The 18,499-nt window shown below is 53.8% G+C and overlaps 1 protein-coding gene across 1 annotated transcript; it reads left to right on the top strand.

Moving 5' to 3' along the window:
* Window positions 1-2,489: 2,489 nt before the first annotated feature.
* PRRC2A (proline rich coiled-coil 2A) lies at window positions 2,490-17,811 on the top strand. Its single transcript, XM_019626645.1, has 31 exons — window positions 2,490-2,710; window positions 4,512-4,686; window positions 5,184-5,361; window positions 5,676-5,775; window positions 6,361-6,433; window positions 6,754-6,897; window positions 7,058-7,209; window positions 7,388-7,467; window positions 7,609-7,751; window positions 8,059-8,149; window positions 8,262-8,478; window positions 8,898-9,372; window positions 9,798-9,988; window positions 10,197-10,485; window positions 10,862-11,072; window positions 11,279-13,114; window positions 13,451-13,728; window positions 13,946-14,076; window positions 14,288-14,417; window positions 14,511-14,596; window positions 14,798-15,031; window positions 15,167-15,307; window positions 15,404-15,478; window positions 15,596-15,769; window positions 15,961-16,043; window positions 16,226-16,436; window positions 16,523-16,621; window positions 16,784-16,996; window positions 17,077-17,171; window positions 17,275-17,365; window positions 17,481-17,811. Exons 2-31 carry the CDS (start codon window positions 4,575-4,577, stop codon window positions 17,619-17,621), a joined length of 6,474 nt encoding a protein of 2,157 aa, XP_019482190.1. The 5' UTR covers window positions 2,490-2,710; window positions 4,512-4,574; the 3' UTR covers window positions 17,622-17,811.
* Window positions 17,812-18,499: the final 688 nt, after the last annotated feature.

The following is an 18,499-nucleotide window of genomic DNA, read 5'->3' as shown; positions in this document are numbered from 1 at the left end:
CCCTGGTGACACCAGAAGGAAAGAAAGGATCTGGGGATCTTAAATAATGTGTTCATTCAGAATAAATACATTGGGTTATATTCACACAATAGGCTATTATTATAATACAACAATGTGAATGAACAAACTATAACTACATACAATGTGGATGAAATTCATTAATATAATGTTGAGCAGAAGAAGGCAGACAAAAAAGAGCCCTTTCTGTACAATTCCACTTGTATAAAGTACAAAAACAGGTAAAACTAATATATGTCTTATAAGTTAGGACAGTAGTTAGCCTTGGGGAAGGCTCAGAGGAGGTCAACTGGGCAGAGGGAAATGGAGTAGAAGGGCCCCAAGGTGATACATGCCTGGGGTAGGTAGAGAGGGTAATAAAATCAAAGACATAAAAGGGTGCCAACTCCTCTAGGATCTTATAGGTCACTATAAAAACTTTGACTTTTATCTGAGAGAAACAGAGAGGTATTGCAGGGTTTTGCAAAGGATTCCTTTGAGGCCTCCTTTGAAAAAAAGGCGCACTCTGGCTGCACTGTAGACAATATAATAGAGTGTAGGAGCAGGTGTCGACTCAGAAAGACCAGTTAGGAGGCTGTTGCTGGAACCCAGACGAGAGATGAGGATGGTTCAGATCAAGGTGGATGGATGGATCAAGCAGTGGAAGTGAAGTGCTTTGATTTTGGATATTTTCTCAAGATAGTTCCTATCCAATTGAAAGTGGGAAGTGAGATAAAAGGAGCTGATGAAGATTCCATAGTGTTTTACTTTACTGGAGTTTTAAATTACCATCAGCCGAGATGGTGAAGGCTGTGAATAGAGCAGGTTTTAAGGAGCTGATGATCAAATGTTTGGTTTTGGACTTACTGAACTTGAAATGATCTATTAGATGCCCAACGGGAGATATCAAGTACATAACTGTGTATACAAGTCTGGAGTTTGAGCATTCTTTGATGAAGGTATGCATTTGGGAGTCATCAGCACATAAATGCTATTTCAAGCCATGAGACTGATGTGTTTGACACACCCTGTTTGGGTAGAGGGTAAGGGTGAAAGCTTGACTGGAGTGGGTTTAAGAAAGAATGATAGGAGCTAATAAATTGGAAACAGTAAGTATGAATAGCTCTTCCATGAAATTTTGCTGTGGTAGCTGTCCAGGGAGAGGGGACAAGAGAATCATTTTGAAAGTTTGAGAACTGAAGTCATCTCAACTATCTTAATGAGCCTCAGGATAGTATTTTTATCTAACTTTTGCTAATTTTTCTGCTCTCATTTTCCATAACGGACAAGCAGTCCCTTAATTTAGCCACACCAGCCTAGGCACAGGACCCCAAACCCATGCCTCCACTCATCAGTTCACTGAGCCAGAGACATGCACCTTCTCCTCAAACCTGGCTAAATTCTAACTAGTTCTTCATATCTCCTAAGAGTCACGTTTTTCTAGACGCATTTCTGAACCTGCCCAGGCACGGTCTGATTTTATCCCCTTGCTTCTACAATATTCTGTGCATATCTCCGGCGTCTTCAAAACATAATTGTTGAGTAAATGTTTAACTAGCACATTGTTTTGTACACCTGAAATTAATTTTTTTTTAAAAAAACGTAATTGTTGAATGATTTGCTGAACGCTTAGTAGGTCTGACTGGAGCAGAGTAATAAATAGGAGATTAATAGGAGACAAAGGAGGGGAAAGTGCTGCAATTTGTAGAATGAAACCTATTGTGAAGAAAATACAAATTGCCAATATCAGATATACAAATATCTTCATGAAAATTACAGGTTATAAAAGTAAATGTCTGTCTAGTCATTGGTTGGCAATATTTTGATGAATAGGTCATTCCTAGCCTATCTTTGTTCAAATGATTTGCATATATTATGCAAATAAAGAGAACTGCCTAAAGAACGCCCTTGCTGCGTGATGTCGATGATACACTTCCTTGGACCCTTCGATTGGCCTGTCTATTCACCTCATTTGCATAACGGGATTTAATAAATTGAAGATCCCGCCCCTCTGGTGCTTTCACTTCTCGGGAAAGAACGCGTGAGTAGGGACTCTTCCCTGGTTACGTAATCTCCGCCTTCCGGCAGCTAATCCCTTCCGCCCCGTCCTCTTGCTGTCTCCTCCGCTGAAGGCACCACGGACCATGCAGCGTTTCCTTCCACTCTAGGCGTCCTTACGTCTCTCCGCTCTTATCTTTCCACGAACGCACGACGCACGCTCCACCTCTTTCTCCCCCCGTCCACCGCCTGTGCAAATTCTACACCTCAACTGCCCGGCCGACCAGCGCCATATTCCCGCCCCCTCTACACGTCTCAACGGCCAACGCCACACCTCTTCAGCCAATCGGCGCCCTAGCGCCCTGTAAATCCCTCCTCTTTATGCAAATAACCTATGCCAGCTCTTCACGCCCTGCTTTTTTTTTTTTTTAATAAGAACAGCCCTAGAGGTAAAGAGGGATAGGGTAGAAAGCACCCCGCCCTTTATGCAAATAAAGGGGCGTGTCTAGGCGCGGAGGGAGGCGGGAGGTGGGGGGCACTCCCGGGGGCGGCGGTTGCCCGGATGGGCCGTTAGTCGGATCCCAGCCGCGGAGTGAGCGAGGGAGACGGGAAGAGCCGAACCCGCCGCCATCCGCCGCCATCCGCCCCCGCCCCACCACCATCCCACCCGGGGAGCCCGAGGGCCCCCGTCCCGGACCCCCGCGCACCCGGCCAGGTGAGTCTGGACGAGCCGAGTGCTCACGCCCTCTTCCAGCGCGGGAGCGGTGGTGGCAGCGGCGGCGGCGGCGGTGGCGGGCCGGGGGGAGGAGAAGCTGCCATTAGCCGCCGCCATTTTGTCCTACTGCCGGGGCCTGCCCTGCCCCTCCCCCTCCGATACCACCTCCTTGGGACCCGCACCTCCAGCCCCTCTCTCAGAGTCTGTAGCCTGTCCCTTCTCACCTACCTTCATGGTTTCATGCGGCGACCCTCTTTCCTGGGCCTGTAGCTTCCCACCTTCTGCAGAACTCCTGGCGTCTCACCCCAATCTGTGGGCCCCCTTCACCGCCGCGGCTTGGGGGTGGGCCGCGCCCGACGGTCCTCTTGGAAAGTCTCCTTTCCTCCATATTGGACTCCCTCCCATCACCTAGCTCTAGGGTACCCCCCTCTTAACGCCCCTTTTTGCGTCGAGTCACTCCCACTCTGGGACCCAGCTTTTATCCTGAATATTTGCTTTCTGTGTTCCTCAGTCTCCCCTCTTGTTTCATTTTTCCTGTTCTTTATCTCCTTTTTTTCTACTCCAAGGCCCCTTTTCTTTCTAGGTCTCTTGACACTACCCCCTTAACTTTGCATCCTTTTCCTGCCATTTCTGCTTATGTGTATTATTTCCCACCTGCTTTCCTCTTAATTTTTTTATTAGTCTTAGCCTCTTTATGACTTTTCTGTACCCTTTTCCTTCGTATATTTATTTTCAAGGATTAGCCTCCTTAAACACCTACAAAGCAGCCCCTCTCCTCTCCTCTACCCTGTCTTAAAGTTCTCCCTGATTTTGCTTTTCTTCCTGATACTGTCTGGATCTCCTATCACTTCCCATCTGATTCGTTGACACCATTTCCCCTTATAAATGAATGCCTGGTCACTTCCAAAGCGACTGACTGGAGAGTTTGGCCTGCTTGGGGAGCAAGGGGTATTAGGGAAAGAAATGACTGCTGGTGGACTTTCTTACCGAGAGTAAGAGAATGAAGTTCATTTTGGCCTTGGCCCCATGGTTACGGGGTGCTCGTGAGGTAGCTCCATAATGCTTTGTTTCTCTGACATCTACATAGGATGAACCCACCAGCATTGTCTCTGGAGACAAGATTTTTCTCCCAAGAACTGGGATGGGGGCAAGTGTAGGAAATTATGGGGTATTCTAAATACTTGGGGCTCTGTAGCTTGGGGGTGGGTAGAACCCCAGCTCCATGAGGAATTCTCTGGCCATCAGCCCCCCATCTGGCTGAGCAAGCTCATAAAATCCTTAAACTCCCAGCATACCTTCCTGAAACCTCCCCCAGATGGGAGTGAAGCTGCTGGGAATGGAACCTGGGGCACAGTTAGGGAGCTGTGTCTGATAAGTCAGGCATCTAAAGCTCTGTTTCTTGCACCATGTATACCTCTTTCTGGTTTTCTCTGGGGCTTGGACTTGCCCTGTTTTACTGTGGGTCTCTGAAATGATTTTGGTGAAGAGATGATTACTTGGGGGGATAATGAGGCTGCTCCCCTTTACAGACTGGCCCAAACGGGAGAGTTTTTATACGAGGAGGATACTAGATTTTTATTTGGTGTCTGGATGAAAAAGGGAACATGGTATTTGGGCTCTGTGGGAGCTGAGTAGATCATGGTGGCTTAAAGGGACTGTGGGGAGTTTGACTAGTCTAGAGAAAAAGGCACCAGAAGGCCACATATCTGGGCCCCTAATGAGAATGAAAGGGAGCATCTAAACTTCTGTTGGGAGCCTGTAAAGAGAGCAGAAACTGAAATACTTGGTGTTTGGCCCACAGGCTCCGGCACGTTTTGGGGGAGGTGCCTGCAGGACCCAACGTACTCAATGAGCTTCCAGCGCAATGTCCGATCGCTCGGGGCCGACTGCCAAGGGGAAGGATGGAAAGAAGTATTCCTCGCTCAACCTGTTTGATACGTATAAGGGCAAGTCCTTAGAGATCCAGAAACCCGCCGGTGAGGGTCCTGCAAAGATGCTTCTAATTATTAGAGGCTGGGCATGAATGGGGCATGTGTTTTAGAGCTCTTTGAAGGGAAATGGCTACAATACAGATTATGAAAAAGCTAGAGGAACACTAGAGACTCCCCAGCTTTATCCTGGATCCCATAGGGGATATGGGGCTTTGGGTAAACACCTGTTACCCTCCTACAAAGGCGTGTATGTAGGTCTCTGACTTTGGACACGTAAAAACTGGAGGCACAGAAATGTGGACTTGGAGAAGTCTGGAGCCAGCTTGCTCCCTGCAGGCTCCAGACCAACCATCCCACATAGAAGCACCAGATGTAATGCTGCTCAGCCTTCCTGATAGGATTGCTGAGGGCAAAGGAAGGGATGGATCTAAGAGAAGTTTGGTAGTAAGACACTGAGGGTGTCTGTCTAAGTGGGGGCCTAGGGCAGGACGCTGTCAGATCTCCCATGTGAGGCATTTTTCACCCTCTCCACCTTTTTTCAGTTGCCCCTCGCCATGGCCTGCAGAGTCTTGGGAAAGTTGCCATTGCCCGGCGTATGCCACCCCCAGCCAATCTTCCAAGCCTGAAAGCCGAGAACAAAGGCAATGACCCCAACGTCTCACTAGTGCCGAAAGACGGAACAGGATGGGCAAGCAAACAGGAGCAGTCCGACCCCAAGAGGTAGAAAGAGGCTTGGGGGATGTACAGTGATGAGTATTTTAACTTTTAACTTCAGGATGAATTGGGGCATGGTCTAGCTCAGCCAGAGACAAAGAGGGAAGCCCTTCTCCTTCTATTCCAGGATTCTTGTCAGATGGAAAGAAAGCATAAAGAAACATGACAGCCTATGCAGGGTGACACGGTTATAATATCTTGTACTAATATTTGTAACCAGTAGTAATTAGGCTAGGGTTCTGTTCCTATTCTCTCCAGTTATAGAAGTAGGGGAAGCATCTTAGACTCTGGATAACCTTCCCGTTGTTCCATCTCCTCAGTTCCGATGCCTCAACCGCTCAGCCGCCGGAATCGCAGCCACTGCCGGCTTCACAGACGCCTGCCTCGAACCAGCCGAAACGACCCCCAACAGCCCCCGAGGTATCTGCAGAACTGGATGTTATTGAAGGGGTGGGAGCAAGCATGGCTTATAGATGGGCCGGCCAAGTGGCCCAGTTGGTTACAAGTTGGCTCAAGAGCACGAGCTCTGAGCAACAGGGCCGCCGGTTCGATTCCCACGTGGGCCAGTGACGCTGCGCCCAAGCTGAGCTGCCAACAGGTGGCTGGATGGCTCAGCTGGTGTAACAACAAGATTGCCTGTTCGATGGTGGGCTATGCCCACCTGCAACTAAGACTAAACTTGGCACCTTGAACTGAACTGCCGCCCGCCCGGATGGCTCAGTGGATAGGGCGTGTGCTCTTAACAACAAGGCTGCTGGTTCGACTCCCGCGTAGGATGGCGGCTACGCCCACCCACAGCTAAGATTGTAACACAGCACCTTGAGCTTAGAGGCCACGAGCTGCTGATGGGAAGCCAGATGGCGACTGGTGCCCTCAACAACGAAGATTGAAGAACAACTTGGCTGGTCCCCTTCCCCAATTCCCCAAGAAAATCTTTTTGGAAAAAAAAAAAAATGGCTTGTAACCTCCCACCTATGTCACCATTTGTTACCTCTGCTTCCCCAGAACACTCCTTCGGTTCCAAGCGGGGTAAAGTCCTGGGCACAAGCCAGCGTCACCCATGGAGCACATGGAGATGGTGAGTGCAGGGCTGTTTGGGGAGCTTGCTCTGGGCACAGTGGAAGGCAGGAACCCGCACTGTGCCTTCACCAAAGTGTCCTCTGTCCTCTGGCTAAATTTTGATTGCCCATATTCTGTTTCTTGGGGCACATGAACAAGTTTATCGGTGAGGAGGGTGTCCCAGAACTGTCCTTGTCTCTTGGGGAATTAGCACCTAATGCATAGGGGGTGAGTTTGAAGGCAGGAACCTGATGCTCTGGTACCTATCAGAACCTTCCCCTTTCGTGGTGCATCCTAAAAAATTGTACTTTTATCTCCTCTGCTCCCCAACCCCAACAGGTGGAAGGGCATCAAGCCTACTGTCACGATTCTCTCGAGAGGAATTTCCGACCCTGCAGGCGGCTGGCGACCAGGACAAAGCTGCCAAGGAAAGGGAGTCTGCCGAACAGTCGTCTGGGCCCGGACCAAGCCTCCGCCCCCAAAGTGAGTGGCTACTGTTTAGGAGTGAGCGAGTGGGTGGGTGAGTGGTTACCTTTTGGCTGGGACATTACCTTATTCCATCTCAGAGCTAAGTGGTGGCTTTTTCACCTTCCCTCCCCATCACTGGTAGCTGTGTTCACACTCTGCCTTTTCCGAAATACAGATTCTACAACTTGGAGGGACGGAGGTGGGCGTGGCCCTGATGAGCTGGAGGGCCCGGACTCCAAACTTCATCATGGCCATGACCTCCGGGGGGGACTGCAGCCTTCGGGTCCACCCCAGTTCCCTCCCTACCGAGGAATGATGCCGCCCTTCGTGAGTTTGGATATCTTATTTTGGAGTGATTGCACTGGAAACTGGAGAGTTAGGAATTAGGACTTAGTCTTTGGAGGTGACAGCTGGAAAGCAGGGGCCTGTGACATTGAGGGTGGGTAGGGAGCTGGCAGGCTATTTCACTATGCCTCTGAGCAGCTCCTGTTGGGCCCTTTTGCAGATGTATCCCCCATATCTCCCGTTCCCTCCGCCCTATGGACCCCAGGGGCCTTACCGATACCCCACTCCTGATGGGCCCAGGTGAGTGACCCCAGGTCTGGGTTTGTGGTTGGGGATTGGGGAAGCCTGTTGGAGAATGGATGGTTTTCTAGCCAGGAGGCTCAGTCTTGTCTGTGGTTATACACGATGCCATCTTTTACCTTCTCTCCCACTTGCTTGTAGCCGATTTCCCCGTGTGGTAGGCCCCCGGGGCTCTGGGCCACCAATGCGCCTTGTAGAACCTGTGGGTCGGCCTTCCATTCTTAAAGAGGATAACCTCAAAGAGTTTGACCAGTTGGACCAGGAGAATGATGATGGTTGGGCAGGTAAGTGGTTACTTAGGATCAGACAATTTCATCTTAAAGGTAAAATCTGATGAGGGAAAAACAGGGTTGTGTGAGAAAAACAGACACTGAAGGGTAGGGGAGATACATAAAGGAAATCCAAGTCCTGGTTATGAACTGAGAGGAGTGAGAATGATAAGACTCCCAGTGGATCAGACTTCAGAGGGAGGGGGTGGCATTGGTAGGGCATTGTATCCCAAAGCTCCAGACCATTTCCTGTGTTCCAGAAGATAACCTGCGATTAGAAAGTCGAATGATTGGATTATTTACTCTTCCCATTTCCCCTCAGGGGCCCATGAGGAGGTCGACTACACTGAAAAGCTGAAGTTCAGTGATGAGGAAGACGGGCGAGACTCCGATGAGGAGGGAGCTGAGGGCCAGTGAGTTAGGGTCCTCTGGGGAGAGGAGGGGGCTCAGTTTCTCTCCTGGTAGGATACTTGTAAAGGAACTGGGTTGCAGCTGATTTTAATTCCAACGTTGGTCTGCTCACAGCAAGGAGCCCCAATCGGCTGCTGGTGAGGAACGGCCCCCTGAAGCAGACGGCAAAAAGGGCAACTCCTCGGGCAGTGAGCCGCCCCCTCCCAAGACGGCCTGGGCAGAGACCTCTCGGCCTCCAGAGATAGACTCGGGGCCTCCTGCCCCAAAGCCTCCCCCACCCCCACCTCACCGGGGCCCCGCCGGGAACTGGGGGCCCCCTGGGGACTACCCAGTGAGTGTCTACAATGAGGGATTGTGGGGGTCAGTTGTGGATGATAGGGTCAGCTGAGTAGTTGAAGGAGTGGTAATAGAGGAAGCTGGAGGGAGGGCCGAAAATGGGCTGCGGGATGTGTAGAATTTTGGAGCATCTCTGACAAGGTTTGGAACATCCTTGGTATTAGAGGAATCTGGGCGATCAGAGAAATGGGCATGCTAGTGAGGAAGACCAAGGAGGCCTGGGCGGTGGGGTCTCTGGAGGGAGAGAGGAAACAGACGCGGAAGAGGAGTTTGTCCCTCCCCAGAGAGACCATCAAGCCAAGGCCCCACTCGTCCTTGCACCAGTAGCTAGAGAGAGTTGATCAGCCTGTGAAAGAGATTGTGAGAAACATAACGACTGACGCCTCTGGCCTTGCTGGGTCTGCCCATTGATAGGATCGTGGGGGCCCGCCCTGCAAGCCCCCAGCGCCTGAAGACGAGGATGAGGCGTGGCGGCAGCGGCGGAAACAGTCTTCTTCTGAGATCTCTCTGGCTGTGGAGCGGGCCCGGCGGCGGCGAGAGGAGGAGGAGCGCCGCATGCAGGAGGAGCGCCGGGCAGCCTGTGCCGAGAAGCTTAAACGACTTGATGAGAAGTTTGGGGCACCTGACAAGCGGCTCAAAGCGGAACCTGCTGTCGCATCTGCTGCCCCTCCTGCCCCGGCTCCACCACCTGCAGTCCCCAAAGAACTCCCCGCACCTCCATCTCCTTCACCAGCACCAGCCCCAACACCAGAAAAGGAACTGGAAGAGCCAGCACCGGCTCCTCCTACCCAGTCCACCCCCACTCCAGGTGTGGCTCCATCTCCGGCTGTAGCGAGTGGTGGTGGCAGCACCAGTAACACCAGCAGTGGCAGCTTCGAAGCCAGCCCAGGTATGGAGGTGGGGATAGGTACTACCAGCTATCACAGCTATCACATCTCCTCTGCTTGGGGCGAGGCGGGGGGGGGGGGCTGAGATGGGAGGAAGTGAAGTACAAGGCAGTTGTTTTGGTTTATTGGAGTATCAGCGTGAGGGGAAGTTTTGCTACCTGAATTCCTTAATAAGTAGTGATCTAAAACCACTTTTCTGTAGCTTTGTGTGGAGTGAGACTAAAGAAAGTGTCCTATTTTGGTGATGTCATGGGAAGTTAATGCCACCATAATTGGCTCTTAGAGAGGCCACGAAGTGTTTCATGTGTTTTAAGTGGGAGGGACTTATCTTTAGAGAGGGAGCTAAAGGTGAGAGCTGAAATTACGGAGGTGTTCATGAAATATCTGTGGTGGACTAAGCCACTCTACTGTCTTTTCATCAATACAGTGGAACCCCAGCCGCCCTCAAAAGAGGGTCCTGAGCCACCAGAAGAGGTTCCTTCTCCTGCCACACCCCCGGCTCCAAAGGTGGAATCCAAGGGTGATGGAGTTGGTCCCACCCGGCAGCCCCCCAGCCAGAGCTTGGGCTACCCCAAATACCAGAAGTCGTTGCCACCTCGTTTCCAACGGCAGCAGCAGGTAAGATTGAGTTACTTCCCCCTCTTAAGGCCTGCTTCTCTACCTGGCTCCAGCGTTCACCCTGTCCATGGTCCCTTCTGGGTCCCTCTACCAGTTCTGTGTCTGTCTGGTTCGGGTGTGTGTTACATTTGTGTATTAACTTCTTTTTGCCGGTTCCTTTTTCTGTCTAAGGGTGGGAAACTTTGATACTTCTCTGGTACTTCCCCAGGAGCAGCTCTTGAAGCAGCAGCAACAGCAGTGGCAGCAACATCAACAGGGCTCCACGCCCCCTGCCCCAGTGCCCCCGTCACCACCACAGCCTGTGACCATGGGGGCTGTGCCAGCTCCACAGGCTCCGCCCCCTAAGGCCCTATACCCAGGTGCTCTGGGCCGGCCCCCACCCATGCCCCCAATGAACTTTGATCCCCGCTGGATGATGATTCCTCCTTACGTAGACCCCCGGCTACTCCAGGGCCGGCCCCCTCTGGACTTCTACCCTCCTGGTGTGCATCCCTCTGGTAAGGGGCCAGAAGAGGGGTGGGGGACTTTCAGTCTTGGGAAGTGGCTTGTCAGTCAGCATCTTGCTGTGGGATAAAGGGCCACCAGTGTGGGGAGGGGGTGCTTAGCACTGCTAAGATAGCTCTTTCTTGCAAGGATGGACTTAGGGAAGAAATAAACAGTAGTGCTTCATTAGCCAGGATTTATTTGAGGGATTGATTCAGTTATAGGGAAGCTGAGTGGAGACCAGGCCAGGCCCAAACTTCCTGGGAATAAGAGATGGAGGAGCTGTTGTTGACTTGACTGACAGGATTAGACTGGGAAGATACTCTTTGGGCTGGAAAGCCTGTTAACATGAAAAAGGGTTACCTTTCTTGTATTCTTTGTTTCCTCGAGGCCTCGTTCCCCGGGAGCGCTCAGACAGTGGCGGCTCAAGCTCAGAGCCGTTTGAGCGCCACGCACCCCCCCTCCTGCGGGATCGGGGCACCCCACCAGTGGATCCAAAGTTGGCCTGGGTAGGAGATGTCTTCACCAGCACATCCGCTGACCCCCGCTCACTTACATCACCACTGCGCCAGGCTGCCGATGAGGATGACAAGGGGATGAGGTGAGTCTGAGTCGAGCAAAATGGTGAATTCCTCAAGAAAGGATCTAGGCTAGGAGAGAAGGTGCTGTGAGTTATTGGTGAGGCAATAGGAATGAACATGAAAGGAGTGTCTAGATTATATAATAAAGTGTTCTTTTTCCCCACCTAGTTCCAGTTTTTCTTGTCCTGAGATGCTCATTTCCATTCTTTTCTGTCTCCGTCTTCAGGAGCGAGACCCCTCCAGTACCTCCCCCACCACCCTATCTGACCAGTTATCCCAGCTTTCCTGAGAATGGAGCCCCTGGGCCCCCAATCCCTCGCTTCCCTCTGGAGGAGCCAGCTCCCCCAGGGCCCCGTCAACTCCCGTGGCCCCCAGGCAATGACGAGGCAGCCAAGATACAAGCTCCACCGCCTAAGAAGGAGACCCCCAAGGAGGAGCCTCCACAGATAACAGGGCCAGAAACTGGCCGAAAGCCTACCCGTGGAGTTGGAGGCCAAGGCCCCCCACCACCTCGCAGAGAGAGCCGCACCGAGACCCGCTGGGGCCCTCGCCCAGGCAGCAGTCGACGTGGAATCCCTCCAGAGGATCCAGGGGCCCCTCCCCGTCGGGCTGGGCCTATAAAGAAACCCCCACCACCTACAAAAATTGAAGAGCTACCTGCCAAGCCCCTGGAACAGGGGGATGAAACCCCCAAGGCCCCAAAGCCAGACCTAATGAAGACAGCAAAGGGGAAGTTAGGGGGCCCTAAGGAGACGCCACCCAGTGGGAATCTTTCCCCTGCCCCAAGGCTTCGGAGGGACTATTCCTATGAAAGAGTGGGTCCTACCTCTTGCCGGGGCCGGGGCCGGGGCGAGTATTTTGCCAGAGGGAGAGGTTTTCGGGGGACCTATGGAGGACGGGGGCGGGGAGCCCGAAGCCGAGAGTTCCGCAGTTACCGAGAGTTCCGTGGAGACGACAGACGTGGAGGTGGGACAGGGGGGCCAAACCATCCCCCTGTTCCTCGAGGCCGCACTGCCAGCGAGACGCGAAGTGAAGGTTCTGAGTACGAAGAAATCCCCAAGCGGCGCCGGCAGCGGGGCTCAGAAACAGGCAGTGAGACCCATGAGAGCGACCTGGCCCCCTCAGACAAAGAGGCCCCCCCACCCAAGGAAGGAGTGCTCCCCCAAGTTCCTCTTGCTCCCCCAACAGGAGCCCCTCCATCAGCCCCAGCCCGATTTTCCACTGCCCGAGGTGGGCGAGTTTTCACCCCTAGAGGGGTGCCTTCACGCCGGGGTCGAGGGGGAGGGCGGCCCCCTCCACCCATGTGCCCAGGCTGGAATCCTTCAGCCAAGTCTCTGGCTCCCAAAAAACCTCCAACAGGCCTTTTACCAAGTAAGGAGCCCTTGAAAGAGAAGCTGATCCCAGGGCCTCTGTCCCCCATGGCCCAGGGAAGCAGCAGTGCAGGCAGCCACCTAGGCATGGGTGTGGAAGATGGGGAACGGCCCCGAAGGAGGCGACACGGAAGGGCTCAGCAGCAGGACAAACCGCCTCGATTTCGGAGGCTGAAACAGGAGCGGGAGAACGCTGCCAGAGGGGCCGATGGAAAGCTGTCTTCCCTAGCCGTGCCAGCCTCCACCCCTGGACCAGAGGAGGCCCTCACAGCTGCAGCAGTGCCCTTACCGCCTCGCCGGGCAGCTGCCAAGTCCCCTGACCTGTCAAACCAGAATTCAGACCAAGCCAATGAGGAGTGGGAGACTGCATCAGAGAGCAGCGACTTTGCCAGTGAGCGCCGGGGTGACAAGGAAGCTCCTCCAACACTGCTGACCCCCAAAGTTGTGGGAACTCATGGGGGGAGTGGCGGACCAGGCATTTCAACTATGTCCCGTGGAGACCTGAGCCAGAGAGCCAAGGATTTGAGCAAGCGGAGCTTCTCGAGTCAGCGGCCGGGCATGGAAAGGCAGAACCGGCGCCCAGGCCCAGGCAGCAAGGCTGGCAGCAGTGGAGGAGGTGGTGGCGGTCCTGGAGGGAGGACCGGCCCAGGGCGAGGGGATAAAAGGAGCTGGCCCTCCCCCAAGAACCGAAGGTAGGTAGGGGCAAGCTAAGTTTGTTCTGATGCTTAAGACCTTGTGGGATGGGAAGAAACCTGAGGGAAAAGTAGAGTTGGATGCTGTGAAGTTGGAGACTTGAGGGTGCGTGGGCTGTTAGAAGGGCACTAGGACATCCACGCGCAGGTAAAGGAGCTGGAAAGCAATGGATAAGCGGCAACACCCACCTGTTCCCTGTTCCTGTACACACGGAACGGAGTTCCTTAGAAATGCTTGGAAACGCCTGGGTTTGTTGGCACAGGGACGAGGAGATGTGACTTGTAGGGAAGGAGTAAGTTTCAGGAGTAGTGGAGCTGCTGCTCTGTTCTCTGCAGCCGCCTTCCAGAGGAGCGCCCCCCAGGCCTGCCTCTGCCTCCCCCGCCCCCCAGTAGTTCTGCTGTCTTCCGCCTGGACCGAGTTATCCACAGCAACCCTGCTGGCATCCAACAGGCTCTGGCCCAGCTCAGCAGCCGCCAAGGGGGTACAGCTGCACCGGGGGGCCACCCAAGGCCCAAGCCTGGGCCTCCACAAGCCCCTCAAGGCCCCTCCCCTCGGCCCCCAACCCGCTATGACCCCCAGAGGGCCAACAACAACAGCATTAGCGTCAATTCGGGTAAGCTGGAGGGATCAAGGGTGAGATGGAGGGATCAAGGGTGAGACCATACTTCACCAGAGAAGGTCAGGTGCTCAAGGGGCAAGAGGGTCTGACCTGGGGGCCCTGGTGCTGGGTGTCGACCCTGAGCAAGGGTGGGAGGGTTGGCAGGGGAGGCGAGGAGAAGCTAGGGTCAGCATAGCAAGGCCGATGCTGACTGATTTCCCCTTTTCCCTAGACCTCCACTTCGAGGAGCCAGGGCCGATGGTGAGGGGGGTAGGTGGGACTCCCCGAGATGCTGCCGGGGTCAATCCCTTTCCCTCAAAACGGCGGGAGCGGCCTCCCAGAAAACCAGAGCTGCTGCAGGAGGTGAGAGCTGGGCTTGAGGTGGTGCTTCACTGCTCAGTCCTGAGAGTCTTCCATGTTTTCTCTACTCTTGTCCATGTTACCGTGTCCTCACCCCACATTCTGGGTTAGTCACTGTACATGTCTGTTTATTACCCCACACTTCACTCTCCCGGTCTCATTTTCCAGTTCCCAGCTCATTCAGGTTCTGCCTCTGGGCCTTTCTCACCTTTAGGAATCTTTGCCACCTTCTCATAGCTCTGGATTCTTGGTCCCCAAGCCCGAGGGTTCAGGCCCTCAGGGAGAGTCCAGAGACGCAGGAGCCGAGGCCCTGACCCCTCACATCTGGAATCGTTTACATACTGGTGAGTGAAGCTGAGCAGAAGGAAGGACCATTGGAGAGCTGGATGGGCTTCACAACTGTCCTCACACCCTGTCTTCTGTCGCTACTCTTCCAGCCTCCAGCCGAAAGACTTACCAGCCTGGCCCCATGGAGCCCTGGATGGAACCCCTGAGTCCTTTTGAGGATGTGGCCGGCACAGAGGTGAGCGAGGAAGGGGATGAGTGTCTGAGCATGGATTTTATCAAGCTCTAGCCATACTCGTCCACCTATTCTGGGTTGGGTCTAGGGCTGTCCCTTGACATAGTTGTCTCCTTTCTTGAGTTTGTGTGTTCGTGTACACCAGTCAGGTTATTGGGGTGCTTTCTTACCCTCCTTAACTAACTCCTTCTCCACTCCTCTCAGATGAGTCAGTCTGACAGTGGGGTGGACCTGAGTGGGGATTCTCAGGTGTCATCAGGTCCCTGCAGCCAGCGAAGTTCCCCTGATGGAAGACTCAAGGGGGCAGCAGAAGGGCCCCCCAAGCGGCCTGGAGGCCCCTCACCCCTGAATGCTGTTCCTGGTGAGGGTCCACCTGGCTCTGAACCCTCTGAACCTCCTAGGAGACGGCCACTTGCCCCCCCTGATGGGGACAGAAAGGTAAGAGGAGTGTTTTGGACACTCTGACTGTAGCCCTACTGTCGTCTCCATCCCTCTGCCTGTGTGTGTGTGCTGGGGAGTTCCAGATTTGGGCTTCTATTTCCTTCCCCAACCCTCTTTACTGTGCTCCCCCAGGAGCTGCCCCGGGAGCAGCCTCTGCCTCCTGGTCCCATTGGCACAGAACGATTGCAGCGTACAGACCGAGGCCCAGAGTCTGGCTCCCTGAGGCCATCCCATCGACCTGGCCCCCCGGTCCAGTTTGGCACCAGTGACAAGGTCTGCATGGGCTGGATGGAGAGAAGGGGAGGCTGGAGGCGGGACGTGGAGGACACATGTCTGAATCATGGGACAATCTCCCCTGCCTCATAACAGGACTCAGACTTGCGCTTAGTGGTAGGAGACAGTTTAAAAGCAGAGAAGGAGCTCACAGCATCATCAGTCGCTGAGGTAAGTGGGAGAGTGAGGTTGGTTGGAAACATCTCAGATTTCTGGAGAGGATGACTTAGAGTGGCCTGGGCATCCAGGATGCTCAGATACCGTCTCCAAGAGACCTCTCCTTCCCAGGCCAGCCCCATATCCCGAGACTGGGAGCTGCTCCCCAGTGCTTCTGCCTCTGCTGAGCCACAGCCACAATCCCAGAACCTGGCTCCTGGGCACTGTGGCCCAGAGCCCAGCTCCTCAGGCCAGCGCTTATACCCCGAGGTCTTCTATGGCAGCCCTGGGCCTCCCAGCTCTCAGGTAGGTCCTCCTTCCTGCCCCGTGACACCTTTCTGTCTGCCGTCTTTTACAATAAAAAAGGCTTTCAGTTTGTATCATTTTAAAACATTTTGTCATTTCAGTTTTCTCCTTGCTTTTACTGTACTTGGAGGGGTGGGTGAGCTTTTGTTGACCAGAAAAACTGGAGCTCTTCCAGCTTTGCTGTCCTACAGGTCTCAGGGGGAGCCGTAGACTCTCAGTTACACCCCAACCATGGAGGCTTCCGCCCTGGAACACCCTCACTGCACCCTTACAGGTAAGACTAGGTGCCTGTGAATCTCATAAGGAAATGGAGCTACGTTTTGGGGGGAGCGGGAGGGGGAAGACAATATTTCTAGGGTATCAGAAGTTAGTGGACTTAGGGAATTACTCAGACTAAAGGAGTGAATGACTGGCTTCCTGGCATCTTTCGTCCTCCTTGCCTCAATTTCTTTTTAGGTCACAGCCCCTGTACCTCCCCCCGGGCCCAGCACCCCCCTCAGCACTGCTCTCTGGGGTAGCTGTCAAGGGCCAGTTTCTGGATTTCTCAGCACTGCAAGCAGCAGAGCTGGGGAAGCTGCCAGCTGGAGGAGTTCTCTACTCTCCACCGTCCTTCCTCTACTCTCCAGCCTTCTGCCCCAGCCCTCTGCCCGACCCTCCCTTGCTCCAGGTAGGAAGTGGGCAGGTGCTGGGCTTAGGGAGCTAGGAGTGGGGGAGAAGGCTTTTGAGGGGAGTTGACATATTTCTCCCCAATAGGTGCGCCAGGACCTGCCATCCCCCTCAGATTTTTATTCTACTCCTCTGCAGCCTGGTGGCCAGAGTGGCTTCCTCCCCTCAGGGGCCCCTGCCCAGCAGGTACCTTTTATCTCCCCACTTCCCCATCATATAGTCTCTCTTCTCTCTCTCCTCCCTCTCTCCCACCTCTGGCTTTTTTAATTTGTTTTGACTTTGTCCCCAGTCTTTTGACATTCCTTCCTGCCCCAAGCAGACACCCACATTTCTTGTTTCTTGTTACAGATGCTTCTGCCCATGGTGGACCCACAGCTGCCTGTGGTGAACTTGGGCTCCTTGCCGCCAGCACCGCCGCCTGCCCCACCCCCCCTTTCTCTGCTACCTGTGGGCCCTGCTCTGCAGCCCCCCAGTCTGGCTGTGCGGCCCCCCCCTGCCCCTGCTACCCGGGTGCTGCCTTCACCTGCCAGGCCCTTCCCCCCTAGCTTGGGGCGAGCAGAGGTAAGAGCCAGGAACTGTCGTGCTAGGGATGAGGGTTCGTTGCCTCAGAGACAGGAGGCTCATGAAGTTTATTCCTTCAGCTGCACCCAGTAGAACTAAAGCCGTTCCAGGATTATCGAAAACTGAGCAGCAACCTTGGAGGACCCGGGTCATCACGGACTCCCCCAACTGGAAGGCAAGAGAGGGGAATGGAGATCCAGACTGCCCAGCCCCAAGGTTTTTCTTTGGGGACCAAGGGGAAGGTCTTCACCTCACCTCAGACACTCTTCCTTCTCTAGGTCTTTCTCTGGCCTCAATTCCCGTCTCAAGGCCCCACCCTCCACCTACAGTGGCGTCTTCCGCACTCAGCGCATCGACCTTTACCAGCAGGTGAAGGAGCAACCCATGTCCCCAATTCTGAATTTTGGAGTTGACACCCAAGTCTGTCCTTCCATTCCTGACCTCGCAGTATGACTTACACTTCCCCATGTGACTGCCCCACCAGGCCTCCCCACCAGATGCTCTGCGCTGGATGCCCAGGCCTTGGGAGCGGACAGGTCCACCTTCTCGAGAAGGACCTTCCCGACGGGCAGAAGAGCCTGGGTCACGAGGGGATAAGGAGCCTGGGTTGCCCCCACCCCACTGAGGGAGTACCCCTTGTCGTCATCCCCCCAAACCCCCCACTCCCCGGGGCTTGTATATAGATTATAAATATATAAGGGGGAAAGGGGTGGGTGCGGAGGGGTTGTGGGGCTGGGGCCTTGCTTTCCCTCCTCCCCCTTCCCCTGGCCCTCTATCCCTGGGGCTGTTTGTTAAAAAAGAATAATAAAAGAATTAAAAAAATATTTCCAAAATGATTTTGGGGGCAGGTTGCTTGTTTGCAATCCTCTATCATATTCGTAGTGCTGAGTAATCTGTCCAGTGGGTTTGTCAGGGAGCTGGGATCATTTGTAACACACTACCTCAAAACTTCACCACTTATTGTATCTTAAACTTCTGTAGGCCAGGAATTGGAGCTGGGCTCTGCTGGGCAAATCTTGTGCCAACACGAGGTCAGTTGACAGCTGGGCAGGTTCCCTAGAGCTTCCACCGGTCCGTGTCCGGGGCCTTGGTGGGACATCTGGAATTGTCAGCCCGTGTCTGTGTGGCCTCTCCAGCAAGATGTTCTCTTAGTCACTGATCTTTTCTGTCTGTGAGCCAGTGTTTCAGGAGATCCCAGTGGAATCTGCAGAGCTATGCCCTCGGGTTTGGTTTTTTTTTTTGGTTTTGGGGTTTTTATAAAGCTTTTATTGGGGAAGGGGAACATTATATTTTTCCAGGACCCATCAGTTCCCAGTCAAGTTGTCCTTCAGTCTTAGTTGTGGAGGGCACAAGTTCAGCTCCAAGTCCAGTCACCACTTTCAATCTAGTTGCAGCGTGGGGCACAGCCCACTGTCCCATGCAGGAGGCAAACCGGGGAACTTAACAGCATGCGTTCTCACCAGCTGAGCCATCTGGCAGCTCAGCTCGGGCGCAGCTCACTGG

This window comes from Hipposideros armiger, unplaced genomic scaffold, assembly GCF_001890085.2.
Source record: "Hipposideros armiger isolate ML-2016 unplaced genomic scaffold, ASM189008v1 scaffold_687, whole genome shotgun sequence".
NCBI classification, from domain to species: Eukaryota; Metazoa; Chordata; class Mammalia; order Chiroptera; family Hipposideridae; genus Hipposideros; species Hipposideros armiger.
Note: the sequence above shows the minus strand (reverse complement) of the source record. Positions and strands in the feature narration are given on the sequence as shown.